The sequence below is a fragment of the Strongylocentrotus purpuratus genome, unplaced genomic scaffold, assembly GCF_000002235.5.
Source record: "Strongylocentrotus purpuratus isolate Spur 01 unplaced genomic scaffold, Spur_5.0 spur5_scaffold_16, whole genome shotgun sequence".
NCBI lineage: Eukaryota > Metazoa > Echinodermata > Echinoidea > Camarodonta > Strongylocentrotidae > Strongylocentrotus > Strongylocentrotus purpuratus.
Window position 1 is genome coordinate 3,374,389 of NW_022145601.1, and position 27,950 is coordinate 3,402,338.

The 27,950-nt window shown below is 36.5% G+C and overlaps 1 protein-coding gene across 1 annotated transcript; it reads left to right on the forward strand.

The window, feature by feature from the left end:
* LOC105439976 lies at positions 1–27,795 on the forward strand. Its single transcript, XM_011669553.2, has 8 exons — positions 1–136; positions 6,582–6,662; positions 7,679–7,797; positions 9,501–9,772; positions 13,982–14,110; positions 15,735–15,788; positions 23,242–23,293; positions 24,387–27,795. The coding sequence occupies exons 1-8, from the start codon at positions 95–97 to the stop codon at positions 24,424–24,426; spliced, it is 789 nt and encodes a 262-aa protein (XP_011667855.2). The 5' UTR covers positions 1–94; the 3' UTR covers positions 24,427–27,795.
* Positions 27,796–27,950: the final 155 nt, after the last annotated feature.

Sequence of the window (27,950 nt, forward strand, 5' to 3'; positions counted from 1 at the left end):
ACACTCTTTATTGGCTATGCTGAACGTGTAGATAGTGGTGTTGGACGAAAAACCTGAGGCACAAGCGCGAACGGCACGAAAAGAACTGCACGAAATGGCCCTGTTCGATAGAAACATTGTAAGAGGGGTTGCATTGGTGAGTAAAACAGTTAAAAGTGACTTTTGAGAGTTTCTGAATTTGAGCTGGTGATGTTTTGAGTGTGTGAAGAACACCTCGTTGAACAGGCAGACAGCGCGTGAATTCCGGCGCACGGCATCGGGAGAGGCCCGGGAGCGGGATAGGGGTGCAGGTGACATAACTCGCAGAAGAAGACCGCTCGCCATGCCTATACAAATTACAGTCACGTTGCAAATGAGAAAGGGGGAGGGGTAATGAGAAAACACGTGTTATGCTACTTTTTCTCACTTGTTCATACAATGCTCTGTGATTTTGTATCAGTGTACTTATGGGAAAATAACTTTAGAAACCCATTATTATCTTCTATAAATCAGTATAAACAATAAATGATTGCATGCATATTTATGCACACATACATGATGTAGGAGCATCACTATCCTGGCTGTGTATAGCAAAAGCTGTGCATTTGATTCCCAACATTTCTAGCCCGGCAGCCCAGAGCACTTTGATCAAACGAACAAGGTACCAATATCTGAGTATTGGAACATTTGGGGAAAAACCAAGGATATCCAAATGTGGATGTCTGCCGGGGTCCCTCTGCTGCATGTGCCCACAGGGGCCAGTTGAGAGGGGCCCAAAAATGCTTCTGATCAAACTAACGAGGTACCACTTGAAACCAGTGTTAACTAAATGCATGAATGCCACAGAGCACGGAATGGCCCATGCCAGACAAAATTTCTGCTGCTAAGGGCCCGACAGACGCCCCCAAAGGGGGCCCCTAAACATGCATTTGATCAAACGAACGAGGTACCACTTGAAACCAGTGTTAACTAAATGCATGAATGCCACAGAGCACTGAATGGCCCATGCCAGACAAAATTTCTGCTGCAAAGGGCCCGCCAGACGCCCCCAAAGGGGGCCCCCTAAAAAATGCATTTGATCAAACGAATGAGGTACCACTTGAAACCAGTGTTAACTAAATACATGAATGCCACAGAGCACTGAATGGCCCATGCCAGACAAAATTTCTGCTGCTAAGGGCCCGCCAGACGCCCCCAAAGGGGGCCCCCTAAAAAATGCATTTGATCAAACGAACGAGGTACCACTTGAAACCAGTGTTAACTAAATGCATGAATGCCACAGAGCACTGAATGGCCCATGCCAGGCAAATTTTCTGCTGCTAAGGGCCCGCCAGACGCCCCTCAATGTGGCCCAAAGCCCATATATGTAGCATTAACCCAGATTAAATATGCAAGGTACCACTCAAAATCAGTTTTGAATGGTCGGGTTTATCTTACAGACTACGGAAATCATCATGTTCAATAAATTTCCTCCTGCAAATGGGCCCACAGACACACTGAAAAAGTGGGCCCCAGATGGGCCATGATCAAATGAAGGAGAAACCATTTGAATCTACTTGTAACTTAATAGTTGAATGCCACAATGCACTGGATGGCCCATACCAGACACATTTTCTGCTTCTTAGGGCCTGCCAGACGCCCCCAAAATGTGGCCAAATGCCTATTATTGTATCATTGACCAAAGTTTATTATAAAGACCTACTTTAGGTACGACTCAAAATCGATTAGGAATGGTCGGGTTAATTGCACAGACTAAGGAAATTACCATGACAAATTTTCTGCTGCAAAGGGGCCGTTAGACACACCAAAAAAGGAGGGCCCCACACGGCCCATGGACAATTATCAGTGATACTACTTGTACATAAAAACAATATGAAATAAAAAGGCACATTCCACAGAGTAAATAACTGCCGCTGCAAGACAAATGTTATTCTGAATAGGGCCCAACAGATAGAAAAATGGGTGGCTCAATGTGGATACTGGGCCTAAGGAATTGAACATTAATGTAGATTAAATTTGCCTTGTAACATGACATTTCAAGCAGATTACATTATTGCAATCCTAAATTTGATTACAGAATTATAACATGGTATATTCTACTAAATAAATATGGTGACTATCAGAATTATACTCAAGACATGTGACCTCATTTTACTACAACTAACAACTAACAGTAACATAGCATATGCCTATACATTGTATATGTTTCTCAGCAACACCACAAGTTACAGAGGATCTATTGTAATCCATTATAATCTCTCTGTATCTCTATATCATTCCTTCCCTTCTTCTCCCTCTTATCTCCACTCAAATAGAAATTCGAATTATCAAGTATAGTCTTGTGTTATGTTATATAAATTGTGTTTTAAATATGTAGATATTGAATACTTTTTACATTCATTGTCAACCTCAAATAAGGGCCCTTATTCTATTTTGGCTGCTGCATACTTCATAATACATGTACTTAGCTGTTTATAGTATTCAACTATTTGATGTGATGTGTCTCGTCCTTTAAAAAAATTTCCTGTAATATTTGATGCTTCCATTGAAATGAAATGAATGAATGACCGTTTATGCCCTACACGGGACCAGCAATTGTTCGAGTTTCTTTAGCTATTAGCTGCTCTAAGCAAAATTACTTGTATGGAACAACATTTCATGCCATAGGCCTAAGAAAAAGAAACACTGTCATTTATATCAGGTTGCAATTTACAATGAATGAAGAATACTTTCTTCCAATCAATTTCAAAGTTCAACCATAAAACAGTATTGTAACTAATGACAGCATTTCTTCTCTGTAATTGAGGCATATGCCCTTAGACTCTTGTAGATGCTAATAATTTGGTGGAATGACATAAACACAATTCGACAAATCAAGCCTGTAACCCTCAATTATCAAGAGCCTGCTTGATTAGTATTTGGTTTATAGCAAGACTGGAAGAATTATTCAATTATGTTGAACGTTGAATAGGAAAGTGAGTAAATGCCATAATTTATCAAACATTGCAAACATTATTTTCATGTATGTCTACCTTATAAAATGCTTCCGGATGGTGCACTAGTGAATCTCAGTTGGAATGTCATATTTCTCTATTTTGAGTCAAATATCGGAAATGTGTTACATCGCTTCATATTTCATGAGAGTTATACAACGCTTCTCCAGAGTGTGAGTATAACCAACTAGGCCTACATTCTAACTGAACTAGCTGAAACAAAAATCAATGGGATATACTGTTAATAATTATGTTGGTCAGCCCATTGGATTGGACGTACATGTAGCAGGGTTGGCCGGGATGATACATCCCCCAGCAGTTGACCAACGAAGCACAGGCGCACAGAGTTTCCAAGCTGGGAATTAATAGGACTCTACTACCTCAACACAACTAAAGAACTAGACTAGGCGTAAATATTCAAATTTGACTGAATGCCAAAAATACAACAAACAACAACAACAACAACATTAGATGGCAAACCAGATATAGAGGCTAATGTGATCCAAGTGTGCTTTAATTTTTTTTCTTCCATACTGGAAAGTTTGCTTGGAGCAGGAAATATAGTTAAAGAAACAAAAACAATAGCTGGTCCAGTGTAGGGCATTTATATTCATTCATTTAACCAATTTCAGTGGAAGCATAAGAAATTACAGGAGAATCTTAAAAAGATAAGATACATCATATCAAATAGTCAAATATTATAAACAGGTAAGTAAATGTATGCTACAGTAGCAGGCAGCACCCAAAAGAGCATTTATTTGAGGTTGACAATGAATGTAAAAAGAATTCAATATTTACATATTTCATAAACACATTTCATATCGCATAACAAAGAACTACATGTATACTTGTTAATTCCAAGTTCTGTTTGAGTGCAGATAAGAGGGAAAAGAAGGAAAGGACTGACATAGAGAGATACAAAGAGATAATCATGTGACCTGAGGAGGGAGTGTAATAGATCCTCTGTAACGTGTGGTATCATATGCTATATGTTACTGTTAGCTGTTAATTGGAGTAAAATCAGGTAACATATGTCTTAGGTAGAATATTTATTAAGTAGTATACACCACATTTTAATTCTGTAATCAAATTTAGGATTGCAATAATGTAATCTGCTTGAAATGTCATGTTACAAGGCAAATTTAATCTACATTAATGTTCAATTCCTTAGGCCCAGGTTCCACATTGAGCCACCCTGTTTTCTATCTGGTGGGCCCTATGTAGATTAAAATTTCTCTTGTATCGGCAGTTATTTATTCTGTGGAATATGCTCTTTTAATTCATATTGGTTTTGTGTAGTTTCTCTTATGTTTGTTCATGGGCCATTGGGGCTCCTCTTTTTTAGGGTGTCATTCGACACTTTTGCAGCAGAAAATAAGTATGTCATGGTAATTTCCTTAGTCTGTAAGAATGAATCCGACCCTTCCAAATCAGTTTGATTCGTACCTAAAGTAGGCCTTTATATTAAACGTTGGTCAATGATACAATAATGGCCTTTGGCCACATTTTGGGGGCGTCTGGCAGGCCCTAAGAAGCAGAAAATGTGTCTTGCATGGGCCATTCAGTGCATTGTGGCATTCAACTATTAAGTTACAATTAGATTCGAATGGTTTCTCCTTCATATGATCATGGCCCATTTGGGGCCCACTCTTTCAGTGTGTCTGTGGGCCCATTTGCAGGAGGAAATTTATTGAACATGATAATTTCCGTAGTCTGTAAGATAAACCCGAACATTCAAAACTGATTTTAAGTGGTACCTTGCATATTTAATCTGGGTCAATGCTATATATATGGGCTTTGGGCCACATTTAGGGGCGTCTGGCGGGCCCTTAGCAGCAGAAATTTTGTCTGGCATGGGCCATTCAGTGCTCTGTGGCATTCATGCATTTAGTTTACACTGGTTTCAAGTGGTACCTCGTTCGTTTGATCAAATGCATTTTTTAGGGGGCCCCCTTTGGGGGCGTCTGGCGGGCCCTTAGCAGCAGAAATTTTGTCTGGCATGGGCCATTCAGTGCTCTGTGGCATTCATGCATTTAGTTAACACTGGTTTCAAGTGGTACCTCGTTCGTTTGATCAAATGCATTTTTTAGGGGGCCCCCTTTGGGGGCGTCTGGCGGGCCCTTAGCAGCAGAAATTTTGTCTGGCATGGGCCATTCAGTGCTCTGTGGCATTCATGCATTTAGTTAACACTGGTTTCTAGTGGTACCTCGTTCGTTTTATCAAATGCGTTTTTAGGGGGCCCCCTTTGGGGGTGTCTGTCGGGCCCTTTGCAGCAGAAATTTTGTCTGGCATGGGCCATTCCGTGCTCTGTGGCATTCATGCATTTAGTTAACACTGGTTTCAAGTGGTACCTCGTTCGTTTGATCAGAAGCATTTTTGGGCCCCTCTCAACTGGCCCCAGGGGCCACATGCAGCAGAGGGACCCCGGCAGACATCCACATTTGGATATCCTAGGTCTTTCCCCAAATGTTCCAATACTCAGATATTGGTACCTCGTTCGTTTGATCAAAGTGCTCTGGGCTGCCGGGCTATTCAATCACCACTGTACAAAACTCAACTGATTTCATTAAAAATCGGATTTTTAGTGACAATTGATGACACTTAAATAGCAGTAAAATACATTTTTTTCAACCTACTGATGAATTCAAATTGTAGGGGATTCACTATAAGTACAGGAATGACAAGAGATCAGACAGGAATTGGAGATTAAAACACCTTTAATTAGGCGACAACGGCCTCCGAAACAACGATAAGAATATCACAGACAACTGTCCATTTTGACAACTGCCGATCACGATCCCGATCATATCGGTATCGGTTATTGATATCAATCCCTATAAAATTGCAAGTCTACTGTCAAACTTTGCTTACAGCCGCAACGGCACTGTGTGGTGTGTATATTTGTGTATAGGTCTAATAATACCTGCCTCACAGCAAGTATGCAGTGCTAGAGGTCAATACACATTAGCATTGACTCTCTGTGCTTTGCTGGAGTGGATTTAAGTGCCTATTTGGAAAAACAAAAAAAGAATTGAAGAATAAAATGGAGCAGAAAGTAAAAATGGGGATGGAAAAGAAGATTATACAAAGCAGTCTAGTGTAATACATGAAAAAAGGTGGAAAAGTGCAAGAACTGGAACTTGGAAGGAAGGATGATCGAGCAAGAGAGGATCAGTTGTGAAAAAGAGGAAAGGAGGGAAGGATGGGAACTTGAGAAGGAGGAGGGGATCAGAGGGAGATGAAAATGAAGCTGTCTTGACATGGGAAAGAGAAAGACAAAATATAAATTAACTGATCGTGAGAATGAAAAAGGTGTATTATGTCTGATTTCTTTCAAACCTTCACCAGTATTCTTTTCTGATTATTTTGCTTTCTTCTAGAGTTGTTTGCTATCAAGGTGGGATTTCCATTTGAGGCGCCCATCAGAAGTGCATTTGACAATAGTGTTAAATATCAATGGGTTTTCTATTGTACTGTAGGCCTTCACAATGTACATGATTATGTTTATAATATTCACCAGGCTACAATACTGTACATAGAAAGTCATTTACCGTAATTGATATTCAAAGCATTTACATTTTATTTCTCTCTAATCCCCTTCACATATAGGTCATTGCGTTGAAAGGCCTATTTATCAGCTGTATGGCTCTGACTGATTCGTCTATTGCTTGCAATAGTGATCCTGAAGCAGTGAGTATTTCTGTATAACATACTACATGGGATTACATATAAGATGCTTGCATCGATATAATGATGTAATGAACTTGACATGTAATCAAATGAACCCCTCAAGAAAGTTTGGAAACTCAAGTTTGATTGATTATATCTCTTTTTAATGGCATACTCATTGCTATGTTGAGTATTATAAAAAAAGTGCATTAATGCATTCCTCTTTAAAATTATATTCCATTTTTTAATGAATTTTCAGTCATGGAACCGCATCAAAATAAGGGGCAAGGTCGAAAGTGAAAAGTTGCAATGTGCATGGCTCTTGTTTGATTGTGCATTCTTATTTCTTAGAAGAGTGTAGGACTGCTGTGTAGTGTGCTACATTATTAAACATACCAGTGCATTTTGCAACTTTTCACTTTTGACCCTGCCCCTTAATCTGATTTCTTGCTCGTGCCATGGCTGCAAAATCATAACAAATCTGGTATCATTTCAAAGAGAAATGAACATAGCTTCTAATGATACCTAACTTAGCAATGATCAACCCATGACAACAAAAATATAATAAATCAAACTTGAGTTTCAAAACCTTTTTGAGGGGTTTATTTAGGGGGTGCTATAGAATCAAGATTAAGCCATAATGCTTTATACACAATCATAAAAACGAAGTGAGGAAAAAATACACAGACGCTAAAATAATTACATGTAAATCATATTTTTAGGGAAAGATAATCTCTTGAGGAAAGCAAGACAAGTACAATGTATAAATTATTATAAATTATTATTATTATTATTATTATTAAGTACACTGTACATACAGACATGCTATCGTCATCTTATTGTATCCGATATATGGGTTTGTATGATTTGATTGACCCACTGAATACTTACTACTCTCATTGACATACATGTAGAGCTATTTTTAACAGAGAGGACACCCATTTTGTAGTACATAATATATTGAGATGTTCCAGGATTATACCAAGATATTGTAAAATATGATAATTATATGAAATATGATTGTAAATCTTCAACAGTGTCGGTACGATTGTCCAGCTGATGTAATACAGAACCATAATTGCACAACAGAAAAAGATGTTCATGATCCTATAGAAGGGAAATGCTGCCCTGCCTTCTTCAAGACAGAGAACAATAGGTATGATAATGATACTGTTACAAGTCAAAACTTTCTCATACCAATTCCATTTTGCCTCAAACTTTATACAGTATCTTAAAGTAGATATTCATTGATTTTAAAAACTAACTTTATTTTCATTATTGCAAAGTTGAAACTTTGATTCGACAAGGTAATCAAAATTCAATGCTTGGAAACATTCGAAGTAGTAATTATTATAAATTACAAAACGCTTAAATACAGCCCCGGCATAGCACCTGAAGAGCTCTCCTAACGCTGCTGAGATGTGTGAGATCACAGTATGGACATGATTTGCACAAGAAGACGATGTCCCATGACATCTCACATTTCCAGTGCCTGTGTTTTCATCTTCTGTTGAGTTCTTTCTATTACTTCACTACCGTCAGGCTAAATGTATAATCTATTGCCTCATTTTGATGACAAATGCAGCGATACAAAAATTAAGGAATCTGTCGCTTATAAACAAAATAAGACGCCATTGTATATTCAGCTGCACCCACCGCGGTATGTTCGGCGGTTCAAGAGGGAACAAATGCCGTCCTTAGTACCATTCCGGGGAGTTTTCTATTTGAAAGTCTGGTTTCTTTGATTGTTAATTAATCACTATCCTGTGTATTTACAAGCAAAAGATTTTAGTTATCAGAATCGGGTCATATTATATCCCCTTTTGTATGGTTTGACATGCCATTACATTTATATACACTAAACTCATTATAATTTGACAAATAATAGCTTTGCAAATATGTTCATTCTTTATGGGATGTCGTCTGCTTGGGCAGTACTGGTCCATATAGTGACGTCATTAAAGCATCGTTATTTTTCCGGCGAATCTCTCGTATATCCCAGCTGCTATGGAGGTGGTTGTATTTTTATTTTTATAAATCACCCGATATGAAGTTGACCTAAAACTTGTACGATGGCCATATGTTAGCTTACCAGTTTCTAGTGATACATTAGTTGACATATTTGTGATTTTCTTTGAATTTCACCTTTAACCCTGTCATTGCACACAGCCCTGCCAAATTTCACGCTCCAATGGTCATGCTTGATATAAATAGCGCCCTCTAAAGTTCTGAAAATGGCTATCTTTCTGTGGCAGTAGATCCATCGTGGCTGGCCCAAACCATACCCTTTTTGGGGGATTTAAATACTGTACTTCAAGATGAGCCCTTTCTAGCAAATGAAAAAGATATATACCCTACCACTGACCGAGTTTGCGAAAAGTACTCTCCAAAATCATACTTTTACAAAATCGCAAATTTTATACCCAGGTCAATGAAACTTAGTATGGAAGATTAATCTATATCGGTGTTAAAACCATTGTCATAATTAAATGAGGCTGAAAATGGGTAATTTTGTAAAGCCATTGGGTGGTATTCTCGAAAGTGGACTTAGGCTTGTATATTTAACTGGTTCAAGCACAAGATTAATCTATATCAGTGTTAAAATTGTTGTCATAGAGCTAATGAAGGCTGAAAATTGGTAATTTTGCAAAGCCATTGTGTTGCACAAAGCAATCATATTGATTGTTTTGTGCAAAAATGCACATGTGGCAAACAGAATTGGACATAAGTTTCTTTCACGTGGTTCAAGCGCATAGTGACATGCATTACTGGTATGCCTATGTGTTATATATAAAAAAATGTTGTTGTTGTTCTTATTATTCCATATTTTACTTTATCTTCATTCTACAAACCTCTCAGATGCCAAAAATGCAGCGATCGTATGTTCATGCCTGATGTGAGCAACTGCTGTGAGTGCATACTGTGCGCAGAATGTGATGATATAAAGAATAACACAATAGTGACCCGTTGCAGCCATACCAGCAATACGGTCTGTACAATACAGGATGATCCGCCATCCCATGCTCCTACTGAGTGCCCATGGATAGAGTCTACTTCTACCCCTACTACACAGGTTCTGACTACACATGGTCCAACTACAGCTACTGAAGAAGTCACAGTTGACACCCGAAGTAGGTCTATTTGTTATTCTTTGAAATTCTCACTGTATGTGAACAGTCGTTCCCCCCCCCCCCCTAACAAAAACAAATTTGATCTTTGAAACGCGATCTATATTGCCCTAATTGTTATGTGTGAACAGGCCTATTGCCCAATACAGAGTGTAATTGACAAGCCATACATTATTCATGTTTGTGAGTTCATTAGTGAATATGCAATCCAAGTTGAGTCACAATGGGATAATGAACGAGACTTGTCAAGTTCATTATGGATCAGGTAGCTTGGTGAAATGCAGTGGATATCTGAATGTATGTATTATACAGTTATTGACTGGCAGGGGGTGTAATATAATATTATTTGGACCGCTGAAGGGGGTTATATTTCCCAAGTGGTTGCGCTGAGGGAAAATATGGTCACGAGGGAAAAACTCCCTTCAGGCCGAAAGAATGATATATACCCCCTGCCAGTCAATAACTGTTATATTAGATAGCCTTGGTTTGATATATTTTGTTTGTTTGTTTGGGGGGGGGGGGGGGGGGGGGTCCATATTTTGTTTTGCCCCAAAATGTTTTTTTTTTTTCTCGGACAATCAAAATTTTAGAAAAAGAAGTGCAAAAGAAAATTTTAGGTAAAATAATATATTGAGATATTTCAAGAAAAAAAAATTTGGGGAAAAATTATTTGAATTTCAAGGTAGAAAAAAAAAATGTAGAAAAAATAATTTCAAGGGGAAAAAAATTCATGAAAAAAAATATTGAAAAAAAAGATGATCAGTAATGGTGTAATGTGTGTAATTGTTGACATACAGTCCTCATGAGGGCGACATGCATTGATTAGAACTAATTCATTCACCAGCTGGACACCGAAAAGTGACCGGCCAGGAAAATATAACAATTTGGATCCTCGTAATTGATATATCGTGACGAGCTCTGGACCAATCACATCTCGGTATGGTTCCATGACACATGCTCCGCCGACGATTGCTCCGCCGACATTTACTCCGCAAAACGCGACAATTGCTCCGCGACATTTACTCCGCGACATTTGCTCCGACGTCAAATGCTCCGCCGACAGGTGCTCCGCCGACAGTTGCTCCGCCGACAGTTGCTCCGCCGACAATTGCTCCGCCGACAGATGCTCCGCCGACAATTGCTCCTCCGACAATTGCTCCGCCGACAATTGCTCCGCCGTCAATTGCTCCGCAAAACGCGACAATTGCTCCGCCGACATTTGCTCCGCCGACAATTGCTCCGCCTGAAGCGACAATTGCTCCGGTGACATATGCTCCGCCGACAATTGCTCCGTCGACAATTGCTCCGCCGACAATTGCTCCGCCTGAAGCGACAATTGCTCCGGTGACATTTGCTCCGCCGACAATTGCTCCGACGACATTTGCTCCGCATGAAGCGACACTTGCTCCGGTGACATTTGCTCCGACGACATTTGCTCCGCCCAAAAAGTGTCCCATTAAATACAAATGCTACTAGTACTACGACAAATGCTTCGCTGACAATATTTTTTTTTCACGGGTTGTTTTTGTTTCTTTCTTTTTTTCTTCATTTTTTGAATGCATTTCATGACATTATGTAAATGAAATGAAATGAATGAATGTTGATAATGTGGGAGGAAAAAGCAGTTGCCTAAAAGTCATTTCGAATATACTGAAATAACTTTCCATCTATCACTGTACGTCCCACATAATGTACACTAAACACTCATTACATGTCATGGGAAGTTTTTTTTTTTAAAGTAGAGCAGCAAGCCACATTCCCCAATACGCGCATACCTCCTAGTTAATTTCAAACAGCTCATCAATATGTAAGACCTGAAATTACCTCAATGAAAGAAGACTAATAACATGAGAGGAAAGAAAAGAGCAAAAAAGACAACCGTTTTTTGCTATTCCCCATAATGTTTGATTTAAAAAAATAAAAAATAAAATTATAGCTCCTTACGCAAGTTCTCCGGCGAAAGATAATTACTCCGCTCAAAATCTGTTTCATGTATAACTCATTAGCTGATCCAAAGCTCAAGGCTATCTCTCTCTCTCTCTCTCTTTCTCTCTCTCCCATGCTCCTCGATCCTTTTCCTGTTTACACCGTTTTCTTGTCTTCTTTGCTCTTTTCTTTCCTCTCATGCTATTAGTCTTCTTTCATTTCCATCACTTCTTCTCTGCTCCCCCTCTCGAGTTCTATTTCTCTCGTGAAATTGAAACGTAAAATAATACAATCATGTAGTACATTCTTGTTTAGAATAATATTTTCAATAATATCCAGTCCATTTTCTAAAGGTTTCTTTCCTTTAGTTAAGTGTATGTAGCTTTAATATATATATATGTCAGTGTGCAAAACACTCCGTTTCATTCGAGTACTTTGTTTTCACTAAATAATTTAAGGGACTCACGAAGCCACCGGAAGAAGAGCAATTGGCTTATCATGAAGAACTAACATCAAACTGCAACAAAATGATTTGTATAAATGTGAATAAGCAGAAAGGCTGCCATCTCATTTTCCCGTCTGAATGGGTTCTCTTCCTTACGTATATAAGTGCCCTTATTTTCTAAACTTTTTATTAATATTTGTGTGTTTATTAAATTTTCAATCATATAAAAATTACATATTTACAAGTCATTGGTAATAATAAGACAAACAAAAAAACCAATATGTATAAGAACAACTAACAATAATGAAAGGACAAGAAAGTTATAAAAAAAAAACATTATAGTAAAAAAAAATACACTGTACACATATAAATCATAGTTTGAACTCCAGTGCATAAAGGGGAGTGAGGGGGCACAGGAATAAAAGTTAAATCAACATGAGTATCATAAGTCAAATCGCCATTTCTTAAAATGCGAAACAAGCTTGTTCCTTTTTTTCGCTGAGAAATATTCAATATCTTTTTGTTTCTTTATAAAACTCTTAAAAAGATCAACACTTGGTAAATCCCCCTTACTTATTTTCTAAACTTCCATGATGACCTATTACATTGTATAATGCTTTACCTAGTAAGATGCATTGATCGAGGTAATTTCAGGTATTACATATTGATGAGCTATTTGAAATTAACTAGGAGGTATGCGCGTATTGGGGAATGTGGCTTGCTGCTCTACTTTTTTTTAAAAACTTCCCACGACATGTAATGAGTGTTTAGTATACATTATATGGGACGTACAGTGATAGATGGAAAGTTATTTCAGTATATTCGAAATGACTTTTAGGTAACTCCTTTTTAATCCCACTTCATCAACATTCATTCATTTCATTTCATCTACATTATTTCAAGAAATGCATTCAGAAAATGAAGAAGAAAAAAAGAAACGAAAAAAATAGGTGTAAAGAAAATATTGTCGGCGAAGCATTTGTCGTAGTACTAGTAGCATTTGTAGTTTATGGGACACTTTTTGGGCGGAGCAAATGTCGTCGGAGCAAATGTCGGCGGAGCAATTGTCGCTTCAGGCGGAGCAATTGTCGGCGGAGCAATTGTCGGCGGAGCAAATGTCGGTGGAGCAAATGTCGGCGGAGCAAATGTCGGCGGAGCAATTGTCGCTTCAGGCGGAGCAATTGTCGGCGGAGCAATTGTCGGCGGAGCAAATGTCGGCGGAGCAAGTGTCGCTTCAGGCGGAGCAAATGTCGGCGGAGCAAATGTCGGCGGAGCAATTGTCGCGTTTTGCGGAGCAATTGACGGCGGAGCAATTGTCGGCGGAGCAATTGTCGGCGGAGCAATTGTCGGCGGAGCATCTGTCGGCGGAGCAATTGTCGGCGGAGCAACTGTCGGCGGAGCAACTGTCGGCGGAGCAACTGTCGGCGGAGCATTTGACGTCGGAGCAAATGTCGCGGAGCAAATGTCGCGGAGCAATTGTCGCGTTTTGCGGAGTAAATGTCGGCGGAGCAATCGTCGGCGGAGCATGTGTCGGGTTACCCTCGGTATCTGTCTAAGCTTTCTAATATATGATATTAGGCCTTATCAAGAAAATATTTGTATTTAATGTTATATTTTCTCTTAAAATTTCTGTTCATTATCAATTTGAACTGAAATACTTCATATAATTCTAAGTAAATCAAATATGTAAACTTTGTTTGTGTCAGTCTTTTGATTGGATTACAGTGCTGTGAATATTATCAATGAACTGAAATAAATTCAATTCAAATATTGTGTGCATAAAAATGTGACTCAAAAGAAAAGATCATTTTGTACATAATTTATTACATTTCCCATGCCAGGTGATCCACAGGGGAGTAAATCTGAGAGGATATATGAAGGTGGTTTCTATACTTTTATGGTCTTATTCATTCTCTTGGGTGGCTTTGTTGTACTGATCTGCTGTTGCCTCTGCTATGCATACCCCTCAGGTAGGATTGTAAAGTGATTATGTTGTTTATTGCATGCTTAAAAGGAAAGTCCACCTTGATATTACCAGATACATGTCACTCAATTATACACAACACGATGCACCCATATGCGCTAGCATAGAAAATCGCTCGCATGGAATGCAAAGTCTGATTTGAATTCTGTTTCTTGTTTTAATGTTATTCTTTATTCTCTCTGTATTTATTCACTGGTCCTTATAAAGAGAAGGTTGAGTTCTTTGAAGAGGTGGAAAATAATTTGTGAGCATTATCATTGTTATTATGCAAGTGTGGAAGAACATCAGATAAGAAATGTTTTCCGAAAAGCTGCTCTTCAAATGCCTTAATATCCTAAATATGGCATGTAACATCATACAAATCAGGACAGATATTTATGCCACATGTTTGTGTAGTCCCATATACATCTTTCTGTGTGCAGTGCGTGTAACTTTACCAAGCCTGGGCCAAATTTCTTATCATTTCAATGATTCCAGAACCTTGCAGTACACACCAATACTTATTATGCTAGATAATCAACCTTTTCTGATCGATTCCACAACGTTTCTTTCACAAGAGGACTATATTACAGTGATAAATGCAAAAATTCATTACTTTCTTATTAGTTATCCGATTTTGCTCAAACTTTTTTTGATTTGTTTGTCTGATTTTTCTGCTTCTATTGAAAGTAAGTTATTTTTGGAGTGGACTTGTACTTTAATGCAGACATTCATCTTTAGATATTTAATATTACAGTGATAAATGCAAGTCATGGTATATATATATAACTGCACTTGAGTAAAAAAAAGTACTTTGTTTGATTTCTTTTTGTGTAACAATGTGAATGCTCTTGTATTTTTCACTTAACTGCACATGACCTTTGTACCGTTTGCGTTATTATCATCACAGATGGTGTAGATCACAGTAGTGTAGTGGTAGTCGTGTGCCCCCCCCCCCCTTAAAAAAAAAGAACAGTAAAGAGAACAAGTGGGGAGGACTAGAAAAGAAGATGACAGGACCCCTCACTCACACACTACCCTTAACCATGTTCCCCCTCCTCTCCCCTTCTCTCCCCTCCTCTCCCCCATCCCCTCCTTCCCATGTTTTCAAGGATAGAGGTGTTGTAATTCAATGACTTGAAAAACAAAGGTCATGGATTTGATTCGCCAACACAGCACTTATGTCAATTGTCAAGGCATTTAAATCTACATTTGCCACTCCATACCAAGGAGAGAAAAGGGGACCTGGTAGGATGATGTAAGCCTTTGTGTTAGTAATTGCCATATGCCCTCACATTTGCCATATAATATTGATACTCCCAAGGGAGTAAAGATGGTGCATATTGTGCATTAATGAATCTAATGACAGAGTGATAATAACAAAATTTAAAAAAAAGGGTTTTCGTATTAAGCGCTATATAAATCCAGATTATTATTACTTATTTTTGAGTTAGATTATTATTGTTGTATGTTGGAAGCTTGTCAAATAAAAACCTGGTTCTTTGATTAAATTACATTTAGCTACATTCATATGAAAACCTATAATGTGTCAATATGGTTCTGCATTTATGAATCTTATGAATACATGTTTTTGATAAAGATGCAGTTATGTTTTCATCATTTATATTTAGATCAACCTGACGGAAGAGATAAAACCTGGAAAGAAGTTGCAAGTATCGTAGCAGGTAAGTTGTCTTAAAGCCCAAGTCCACTCCAAAAAATAAGTTACTTTCAATAGAAACAGAAAAATCAGACTAACCAATCAAAAAAAGTTTGAGCAAAATCGGATAACTAATAAGAAAGTTATGAATTTTTAATGACATGAAAAACTTTTCTCCTTAAAGCCCAAGTCCACTCCAAAAATAACTTACTTTCAATAGAACCAGAGAAATCAGACAAACCAATAAAAAAAAGTTTGAGCAAAATCGGATAACTAATAAGAAAGTTATGAATTTTTAATGACATGAAAAACTTTGAAAATCACTACACAAATTGGCAACTCACTCATGAGTCTATGACGTATGGTCCTCACTATCCACTTATTTTTTTCTTTATATTGATAATATAAATTTCCTATTTTCACCCTAAAAATCTTATTTCTTCACACCAGTATCCAAGTTAGATTTTTAGTAATATGTTTTTGTATGGATGCACAAATAAAGAGTAATTTTTGTCTAGTTAAATCATGAAAAATTGAATTTTGATAAACTATTTATATAAAAATCAATAATTATGAATATACAATATTCAGAAAATAGTATCAATTTTTTCAAAATTCATAAAAGTTTTTGGGAAATGTCATGCACGCAATATGATACAAATCATATAACCTGGGCAAAGGCATGGGGAAATCTAGTTTTGGGGGATAAAAAGGTAAATTAATGGGATTAAACTATATAAAGCAATTGATAAGTTGTGAGGACATGACGTCACAAACTGATAACCATCTTGGCAATTTGTGTTGTGAATCTCATTGTTTCATAGTTTTACATACTTTTTCAAAAATTCATAACTTTCTTATTAGTTATTCGATTTTGCTCAAACTTTTTTTGATTGGTTTGTCTGATTTTTTTGCTTTTATTGAAAGTAAATTATTTTTCGAGTGGACTTGTCCTTTAAGAATCTTATTTCTTCACACCATGAGCATCCAAGTTAGATTGATAGTAATATGTTTTTGTGTGGATGCACCAATATAGAGTAATTTTTTTCTAGTTAAATCATGAAAAATGTGAATTTTGATAAACAATTTATATAAAAATCAATAATTATGAATATACAACATTCAGAAAATAGTATGAATTCTTCAAAGTTCATAAAAGATTTTGTGAATTGTCATGCACGCAATATGATACAAATCATATAACCTGGGCAAAGGCATGGGGAAATCAAGTTTTGGGAAATTAAAAGGGAAATTAATGGGATTAAACTATATAAAGCAATTAATAAATAGTGAGGACATGACGTCACAAACTGATAACCATCTTGGCAATTTGTGATGTGATTCTCATTGTTCCATAGTTTTACATACTTTTTCAAAACTTCATAACTCTCTTATTAGTTCTCCGATTTTGCTCAAACTTTTTTTGATAGGTTTGTCTGATTTTTCTGCTTTTATTGAAAGTAAGTTATTTTTCGAGTGGACTTGTCCTTTAACAACTGTGAACACCCAACTGCCTGAAAGCAATAAGGAATGGAATGGCACAAAGTGTGACCAAATCCACTGTCATACAGTAGACTAACTTCTCATTTCTATTTGCGCCGTTGGAAGCATATTGAAGTAACATTTCAGAAGATAAGAACATGGTTTATGCACTTGTCATTTGTAAGACGCACCTCTTGACCCCCGGGAATGGTGCGTCATTGTACCGATGTGAGTCGTACATTTTGATACCATGACGCACCTTCCGTCACAGAAAGTGACACACCATTACATTCCATCGACGCACATTTGAGTCAAACATATGACACACATGAAAATGACTAGCCAATGACGCACATTTGAGAAACACTTCTGCTTGGAGAAAGTGACGGTCCCATTGACACACCAAATGACGCAACGTGGTAAAGTGACTTACTATGACGCACATAAGAGTCAGTATTGTGACGGACATTTTGCGGCCATGACGGTACTGTGCGTCGCGATTTTGGGGAACATGACGCAACCATGAGGTCATGGAGGAACAGCAAGAGAAGGAGAAGAGGAAGGGGAACATCATCATACAAGATATGACCGAGTACAGATCCGATGACCCAAGTGAAAGGTTATATCATGATAATGCTAACGTTCGAGCAGTACTGGAATACCTAGAGGTGACCTATGAAGTTAAGCGACTATGACGCTTAGGACAGAGGTCATCAGATGCAGATGCAGATCAGGATAAACCTAGACCACGCCCCCTTCTGGTAGAATTTCATAGCATTCAATCCACCACTGATGCAAAGAAGAAAGCCAGAAATCTTCGCAAAGGTCCTGGAGACTTCAAAAATCTGTACATTCAAGCAGACATGACGAAGAAGGAAAGAGCAAAAGGCGTGAGCTAGTTGAAGAGTTAAGAAGAAGACAAAGTAATGGAGAGAAAAATTGGTTCATCCGTGACGACAGATTAGTCAAATGGAGAGACAACATGCCAAGCTCTACAAAAGATAACTCTCCGGGAGGCTCACAGCCCTTTCGGAACAAGTAGTCAGGAAAGGTCTTGCTTACAAAATGTACATAGCAAAACCCATGCAAAAGAAAACTTTCACAAGGAGATTAACCAAAGCAGGAGAATCGATGATCTGTCTTTTATTTATAGCAATGTGGATTCTCTTCTTAATAAGAGAATTGAGTTAGAAGCAAGACTGAGTGTTGCGAATCCTGATGTTTTAGCACTGTGTGAAATATATCCAAAACATTGTCTTCTTCCAGTTGATGAAGCTGAACTTCAGTTGAAAGGATATGACCTATATCTACCATCCAAAAGTCATAGAGGAGTAGCGATATATTGCAAGAAAAACTTACAGTCTCGATATTTTGCTGTTGATGGTATTGACTTTGAAGAACATGTTTGGTGTTTAATTAGTGACGGATCCGAAGAAACACTAGTAGGATGTATTTACAGAAGTCCAAACAGCAACAGCGATAACGATCATACTTTACTGCAACTCCTTGAAGAAATAGATCGTCTGCATCACAACAGAATTGTTATAATGGGAGACTTCAACCTTCCACACATAAACTGGAATATCCCTTCAGCAACTGGGCCAGATACATGTTTTTCTTATGAGTTTGTAGATACCCTGCAAGATTTATACATGTCACAACTAGTAACTGAACCAACTAGAATGAGAGAAGGACAAACATCGAATGTTTTGGATCTTATTATTACTGACCAAGAAGACATGATTGAATCATTGGTTACCTCTTCTCCAATAGGCAAGAGCGACCATCTAGTACTTGAATTCAAAGTATTGGTGTCGAACATGTCTTGTAAAACCACCAACCTGGAACACTATGCATTCTTCAAGGGAGATTTTGAAGGAATGAGGAAATTCGTCTATGAAAATGAGGTGTTTGATATACATGTGACCCATACAGATGATGTGCTAAACTGTACTTGCAATGCTATTGTTGAACGGATCAATGAAGTAACAAATACTTTTGTGCCTAAATTCAAATCGAGAGCAAAGGATAGACCCTTATGGATGAATACTGCTGTTAGAAAAGTAATTTGTGACAAACATAAAGCCTGGAATCGTTTCCAGAAAACAAGAAGCCAACAAGACAGAGATAAGTTCAAGAAGATTAGGAACGAGGTCACCAGAATAGTTACTGATGCAAAGAAATCTTTCGAAAAGAAACTAACTTCAGATCTGAAAACGAATCCAAAATGCTTTTGGAAATATGTGAAAAGTAAAACAAAGACAAAATCTTCAATCGGGTCACTGGAGAAACCCGATGGTGGCTATGCAGAAACAGACACTGAAAAAGCTAATACCTTGAACAATTTTTTTGTCTCTGTATTTACGAGAGAAGATTTAGCCAATATTCCTAGATGTGATCCGAGAATAAATATTACAACCCTGGACAACGTTGAATTTACAGAATCTGCTGTCAGAGAAGCAATCAAGAAGCTCAATCAGACCAAATCCCCAGGACCTGACAATGTACATAACCGTATTCTGAATGAACTTATATATATTGTAAAATATATTGTAAAATATATTGTAAAACCTCTCACTGAATTGTTCAAATTGTCGATGTCGAAAGGTCAAGTCCCAGCACGTTGGAAGGAAGCCTATGTTACACCTATATACAAAAAGGGTGATAAGAGGAAACCAAGTAATTACCGTCCTGTGAGCTTAACCAGTACTTTGTGCAAGATGATGGAATCCTTCATCAGAGATGTGATAGTTGACCATATGGATAGCATGAACTGTACACAGACAATCAATTTGGTTTTAGGAAAGGCAGATCTTGCGTCACACAACTACTCGATGTATCTGAAGCTTGGTACAAGGAGCTTGATAGTGGAAGAAGTATTGATTGTATATATCTTGACTACAGTAAAGCATTCGACACTGTCCCACATCAAAGATTGCTACAGAAAATTGAGTCGTACGGTATCTCAGGTAATCTGTTGAACTGGATCGAGTCCTTTTTAAGTGGAAGATCTCAACAAGTGATGGTTAACAGAAAGACATCTACAGAATCCAACGTTCTGAGTGGCGTACCGCAGGGGAGTGTGTTAGGGCCCACCCTCTTCCTAATCTACGTGAATGACCTGCCTGACGTTATCCAGTCTAATGAATGTAAAGTTAAGCTCTTTGCAGATGATACCAAGCTGTACTCTTCAATTGCTAACATCGACGACGGAAAGACTCTTCAATCAGAACTAAACAACCTTCTTGTATGGTCTAGAACATGGCAACTCCCTTTCAACATTGAGAAATGCAAAGTCATCCACTATGGAAGAAGAAATCCCTTGTGTGACTACACTATGAACGATGTGAACGAGCCATTACCTGCAGTTCAACATGAAAAAGATCTGGGAGTAATATTTGATGCTAAAATGTCCTTTTCAAATCACATTGACACTGCTTGCAATGCTGCAAACCGGAAACTAGGAATCATCAAGCGTACTTTTTCAACTATGGACAACAAGGGACTCACACAGTTATACAAGTCAATTGTGAGACCGGCACTAGAATATTGCTCTCCCGTGTGGCACCCTTATAAGAAGAAACATATTCTCAAAGTGGAAAAAGTTCAACGTCGTGCAACTAAACTCCTTCAACCTCTCAGAAGTCTGCAGTACAATTTACGGCTAGAGCAACTAAATTTGCCTTCATTATCATACAGACGTCATAGAAGCGACATGCTACAGGTCTATAAGATAATGCATGGAATCGACGACCTCCAGTCAACTAATTTCTTTCATCGTACCACTGTCACAGTAACAAGAGGTCACCAGTTCAAACTACAAAAGAAACATGTAAAATCTAAATTGAGGCAGAGCTCTTTTTCACAGAGAGTAGTAAACGAATGGAATGGTCTCCCATCATATGTAGCAGAAAGTCCATCACTCAATTCTTTCAAATCAAATCTTGACAAGTACTGGTCATTGAAGAAGGACAAGTTTAATCCTGATGAACTATTCAACTGTCCATGTTCATCCGTAACTGCACAACGCCAAATTCAACAGTAACCCACTAACGGACACCGAGGGGCAAATAAGTTTTGTATAACTTTATGCCTACTTCCAAGGTATGATATCCAAGGTATGATGACGCACCATTCCCGGGGGTCAAGAGGTGCGTCTTACAAATGACAAGTGCATTACTACTGCTGTTGACATGTCTTGCCATTTCTCATCATCACCTTTATAGTTGATTGTATAAAAACTTCATACATGGCTGCAAGATACATGTGCAGACTATAGATGCTGTTATCTTTCACCCCTAACGAGGGAAAAGACAAGCTTTTCTTTGCCCCCACCCCAATTTTGTTTATATTTTTTAAAATATGATTTCAAACTTTGTCTTCAACCCTGAAAGGGTTAAACTGAATAAAACAATGAAACTATTGATTAGATAGAACAAGTCTTTCCTTTTGGTAATGTTTACCAAAGTACCTGTGACATATAAGCCTACATGATAATGTACTTATAGATGTACATTGTGCTTTGCGTAATACTTTGCACAAATCAGAGCAATCCACTCGGTTTAAATGACTTTGCAAACACGGCATTGCAAATAAAGAATTATGATCTCTGATAGATAACATTTCTTTCCCTCTTGGTAATCAATATACATGTACTCTTAATGCATATAGTGGCTAGTGCATGTGAAGAGTAATTTAGGAAAGCAGAGAATGTTTGCAGGTTCAGAGATTTTCTCAATTCGTTTTCCATTTATAATTATAATACATGCCAATAAAATAAAGTGTTGTGAATTGTAGAACTACATCATGAATGTATGTTTATAATAAGGGACACAATCATGACACTCTAACTTGCTAATTCACTATACCCAGACTGGGGGCAAATCAGTTGTTCAGACATGGAATGTTGTAAAAGGCTGTTCAGTATCAACCTGTTAATGGACTTTGTTACATAGTTCAGATGAGAGAAATGGTGTTAAGGTAGTGACTTCAATGCTAGATGTACAATTAAAGATAATCTAAAAGTTTGAGTGAAAACAGACCATTATTAATAATAATAATAATATGGATATTTATATAGCGCTGGTATCCGCCAGGCTCTGATGATAAATATTGGGAAAAACTGATCTGATCAATTCCTTAATTTTTCCACCTATATTATTACAATTTAATTACATTTTAGGTGAATGTAAAAATCGTCACAAAGATATGAATTGGCTCTAAATACCTTTTCAGACATTTAAGGGTTGACATCTTTTTTAAAGCCTGTCTTATGTCTTATTTTTTATGGAAAAACGTTTGGGAAAATTCAAAAATGGTTTGGAGAATTTACTGTTAGAAGGTGTCGCACAGTGACGCCTTCAAATATAAATATCTTTGTGGTTTGATAATTTTTTCAGGATTTTTTGCATATTAAAGGGTTAGTATAGTAGGAGTAATATAATAAGTAACGTTTCATTAAAAAATTACACAGTTTTTTCAGCAATCTTTAACAATGTTACTGAGCCACTTTAAGAGGACCTCACTGCTCGACTTTTAGCCGGGTTACCTTGAAAATATGCCGTTGAAAAAATGATGGCTATTTTTCAAAAATGCAAAAATTCATAACAATCACAGACCCATTTTAGTACAAACTATGCCATTTTTGCACCTACCATCCACAATATCTCCACTATCCTTTATTTATGATGATGGCATTACAAATAATTATCTCAGTTGGTTTTAAAGTTTGTGTTTCCTTCAGCTCATGTTTTGTTGTGTTCATGTATGATCCTAACATTCGCAGGGTTTTACCAAAATCTGGAACAAATTGATTTTGACATGAAATTTTCAAACAATGTGAAGGATGTATTTATTAATGTCATCAATTCATCATTTGAAAGCATATATTCCTTCTTCCTCATGCAAAGCAAGGAATCAAATATAGCTTAAAGTTCTTTAACACTATAATCATTTCTTTGGGGTTTTGTTTCTTTTCTTCTTGGATCCGCGTACAGTTAGAATACAGAAGACTTTATGTGGCAGATGTCAACGTGGAGGGCGAACAAGGTAAAGAGAAAGAAAGATGCCAAAGATAAAATCGGGCAAGAAATTATCTGCTCTTTGAAATTTCCCATAAAATTACTGTTATTTAGTTTTTTGTTAAGTTATTAAGGTTAAGTACTGGACATTTTCAATAAACAATTGAAATGATTGTCTATAAATTTGTACCTTTTAAGTTTTTTAAGTGTAGCAATTACCTTTAAAATGATTTGTGTGTGGCTAGAATGTATACAATCAACCCCCAAATAGTTTGCCTGGCAATGTATACTTGTAGGTAAATGGATAAGGAGTATGACAAAAATAAACTGGTAATATGAAACCAAGCATTTATTGCTGACACGGAACCCAAGATGGAGTGCATGACACATGAGTTTATCTCTCACAGACCATGTAGATAAACTAATTTACCAAATATTAGATTAGTAAGAGGTTTCCCGGCAAAATTTTTATCATCATGTATTAGTCAAAACATATTCTTTCACATGATTGGTAATAACAGCTTCCATTTCATTTTTTGAGAGGGGGGCATTTCCAAAACTGGTTGATAAATCTCAAAATAAAGAAATAGGAATCCCCACAGGAGAAGAGATAATTGTATGTCTGTTTTGATTTAAAGAAACTATGTATGATACATTTTTGTGGTTCATATATTGATATTGATAACTGCTTTTTATTCAGGGCCTTACCAGTTACAGTGTAAAAGACCAAAGTGTTTGCATTATTAACCCTGTCACTGGATTGAATTACACTTCTGCAAATGACCGTGAACATTCAGCACTGGGTTTAAGCAATTCAGCCAGTGTGCACCTGCTAACATAATCAATGACATTCATATCCTACCAGCTACACTGTAGGTACCCACTTAACACCTGGGTAGAGAGATGAATGAAAGTCAAATGCTTTCTCAAGGGCATACATGCCATGGGGAAAGGGGGGGGGGGGGGTAAATTCCATGACCTATTTCCAGTCAAGTGATTATACCAATCTACTACCATACCATATGTTTAAAAGTGTTTTTTTTAATTTTAGGCTTCCTTCAAAATATTTGCCCATTATTCTGTAAGAATAAGATGGAAATTAACTTTCTTTCTCTCCGCAGGGACAGTAATGGGTCGGGAGAGCAGGATCCTATGAATTAAGTTGGTGCTCAGTAGACAACAAGACATCAGGCTACTTATGAATTCAAAATGTCACATCCCAGTGGTGGGGAGTTTAGATTAAACTTGGTGGCTCAAAAGAGGTAACGTGAATACCGATAAGAAAGAGGTTGAATACTGAAATAGCATGAATCCTGAAATATTGCTGTTCGCCTTCCTTGAGCTATGATTTGAATCTGTCTTCTTGCTTTAAAAATAAAAATCTTCTTCATATTATTTATATTTGAAAGAAGTCCATGTGTATGGTGAGGAATTGTAACAGATTGTTGAAAGATCTATATTTTGTACATGTACTAATAGGCATGTGCACAAATTATTTGGCCTTTTTATAAGGGAAATGTGCAAACTGATCCGGATCAAAGTTTTTTGCTTGTTTAATGATTTATAGATCAATAAATGGAATATATTAAAATTCTATGTTAAAACTCAATGAAATATTTTCATAGTATTTTTGCCAATATTTTCTGAATTATTGCCTATCAATCTATATCTTACTGTAAATTGATATTTTATATTTAATATAAAGTAAATGTAATAATAAAAGAAATTGAATATTTGTATTCAATGTATATTTTAGAGAGCAGAAATTTTTGATAGGTCATTAGTCACGAATCAACTTTTTGAGAGAAAACTGTTCTTTGTATGGTGTACTTACCAACAAACAATTTTTATACAAAGACAGATGAATTCTATTTCTGAAACATGTTTGCTGGAAAAAAATGTATCGTATTCTAAAAATGAATTATTCATACAAAATGTAAATTTGATGTGACGTGTTGCTGTTGTGTTTTTTATAACTAAAAATGAAATGGGTATTGCTTGTAGATGTAAGCTTTAATATGTCACATTCTCAAGAAACATAAATTGGGACAAATCAATTTTTGACATACTTAAAAAATTGCAAAACATAGTATTAACTAGGTATGAATAATGTATTTGTTACCTTTAATGCATTGTAATTGAGTGTTCTTTCAAATCCATCCTAGATGCTTAATGAATTGGTGATATGTACTTATTCCCTACTTCGCTCAATTTTTTTTTGGCCAAAATGTGCTGTCTCCACCTTGTATTGTATAAGCTGCCCGTAAATATTGCCTATTTAATATATTGAGAATTAATCTTTTATTGCTGTATTTAATCAACAATACTTATTGTACAATTACTATTGTCTGAAACCGGCACTTCAAACTGTACAATGTACATCTACATGATGCTGTGTAATATTTATGAAATACCAGTCATACTTAACGAGTTTGGTTCTGTTATTGTAAGTTTATGTTTTGGACCAAATAATTTTGCTTTGTAGAATTTTCAGAGAATTAGGTATCCAAATTTGTTATGTAGGGTCCATGATGGTATGACAGAGGGGATATAAAACTCAAAAATTTATATTAAAATGACGCTTAACCGTCTACAATGTAGACTACATTACATGTGTATGTTAAAGGCTAAGACTGCCATGTTCATTAATAGATCTCTTGCTTTGATGTAGTCAAATAATTATTGAATTGCAAATTTAGTACTTAGCTTTATCAGTAGACAGTTGATATGCAAAATGTAAATTTACTATGCCTATATGGACAGTTGTCAAAGAGCGAATTCAACATCACTATTTGATAGCAGTTCAAATAAGATTGGACCAAAGTCAGCTAGTATTATCGGATGTCATGGTCTTGTCGTGTGTACATGTAGGTATGACATATTCAAGATGATGTGAGGATTAAAGCTCATGTACAGTTTTGGTAACAAAAAAGAAATTGAAAAGAAACGTTTTGAACGTTGTAGTCTCATGTCCCTCGATCTTCTTATATCAAATGATTCATGGTCAAGACCAAATAGTATTCTACTTATTATTTCCAGTGAATTGCAGTGTAAATATCTGCAACAAATGTAATATAACAGCTATACAGCTCCTGTTACATTTATCCAAGTGCTTCGCTTAGAGACAGTATGCATGTAGACTTTAGGGTATACGCACATTCCTCAGTTTTACACCTTGGTATTGCAGATTACTGTTGTTAAAATTTACATCTTAGGATTGTAATTAAATCATTTCCTACCTCTCATAAGTTTAGGATTTCACTCGAGGAGAAATAGATTTACAACATCTCAGTATTACTAGTATCTGCCTATATTTCATCTAAATTCAAAGACATTTTACTAAAAGTTTTTTAAGATTTACCAGAACTGTACATGAATTTTAAGATTGTTAATTTTAATCCATGGCATGTCATCATTTCATGCACACCGATCATTACAAAACAAATGATTGCAATACGTTTGTACTTTTCTACAAGGTTTCAAATGTTTCAAAGTTGACTCGAGAATACCTTTGTGCCTATTTCTATTTTATGTGCGACTATACATGTATGATCATCAAACTTCTGCCAAAGAGTATACACATGTATCTTTTGAGAGATTGCTATCGTGAAATAAAATTACACCATTCAGGTTCTGGAGTAGTCACTTACTAAGTGCCTTGATTAACTTGCTAGCTAGCTCACAAGTCTTTCACCATCTTATCATTCCAGCCTCGCTTATTTGTGTGTGACTCATGGAATAATATGCAGTTTGGGTCAAATTTCAGCAATAATGTAGATGAAATGCTGAAAAAACTTGTTTGTCAACTCATCCATTGTGTGCAGTAAAGAGTCTGATTTTATTTTATAATAGATATTGTGAGTATTTGCTGAATGTGTCTGAAAAGGCAATTTTCCAGTTTTTATATCTCAAAGATAAAGAATACACTGTTTATATACATGTACAGTACTGATGGATAAATGGTGTGTGATGTATATCAATAAGTTTTGATGAATAGTTTTTTTCTTACTCAGTTTTCAATTATCATTATTATATATATTATTAAAGATTGAGTTCAGAAATGTCATTTAATATGGATTTGTTCAATAAGAGGTTGAATTTTGTCCTTTTTATCCAGCATCAAATGCTGCATTTTTGAAAATCTATAATCATGTGTGGATGTAGTTGTAATCAAATACTAAAGATTATAAATGTCTTTCTTGTGGTTTATATGGGGATAAAGATAAATGGCGACATTCAACATATTTAAGATTTTTTTTTTTTTTTTTTTTTTTACTTCATTAATTGGACTTGTGTTAGTTGTGTCGCAAAATGAATCACCATGCAGTGAATTAAATTCAAAATAGTTTTAAAATGTTAATTTTTCTTAAATCATGCTGTACAAGAATGTACGTGTAGTCACATCAAAATGATACTTGTAATTTATATATTCCGCATATGGAGTATGCATGCGTGTACAGGTGACTCAAGAATTATTAAAGGGTAAACGATATGAATAGTGTCGTTGTTTACAATCTTTTCTGTCTTGTATATTCTTGCATTTTTTCAAATTCTTTGTTGTCTATCTTTAAAAAATAATTATTATTATTACAATTATGTATATATTTTGTTGTTGGTAAAAGTTCCAAATTTATTTTCTATCTGATGGATCTGAATTCTTTGCAACATAAGGGAGACATTCTGTA

Coding starts and splice junctions, on each gene's coding strand:
- LOC105439976 (XM_011669553.2), top strand. CDS start 95: ATGGCCCTGTTCGATAGAAACATTGTAAGAGGGGTTGCATTG. Junction 9,773..13,981: donor AGTCACAGTTGACACCCGAA/GTAGGTCTATTT, acceptor TTCCCATGCCAG/GTGATCCACAGGGGAGTAAA. Junction 15,789..23,241: donor AGTTGCAAGTATCGTAGCAG/GTAAGTTGTCTT, acceptor ATCCGCGTACAG/TTAGAATACAGAAGACTTTA.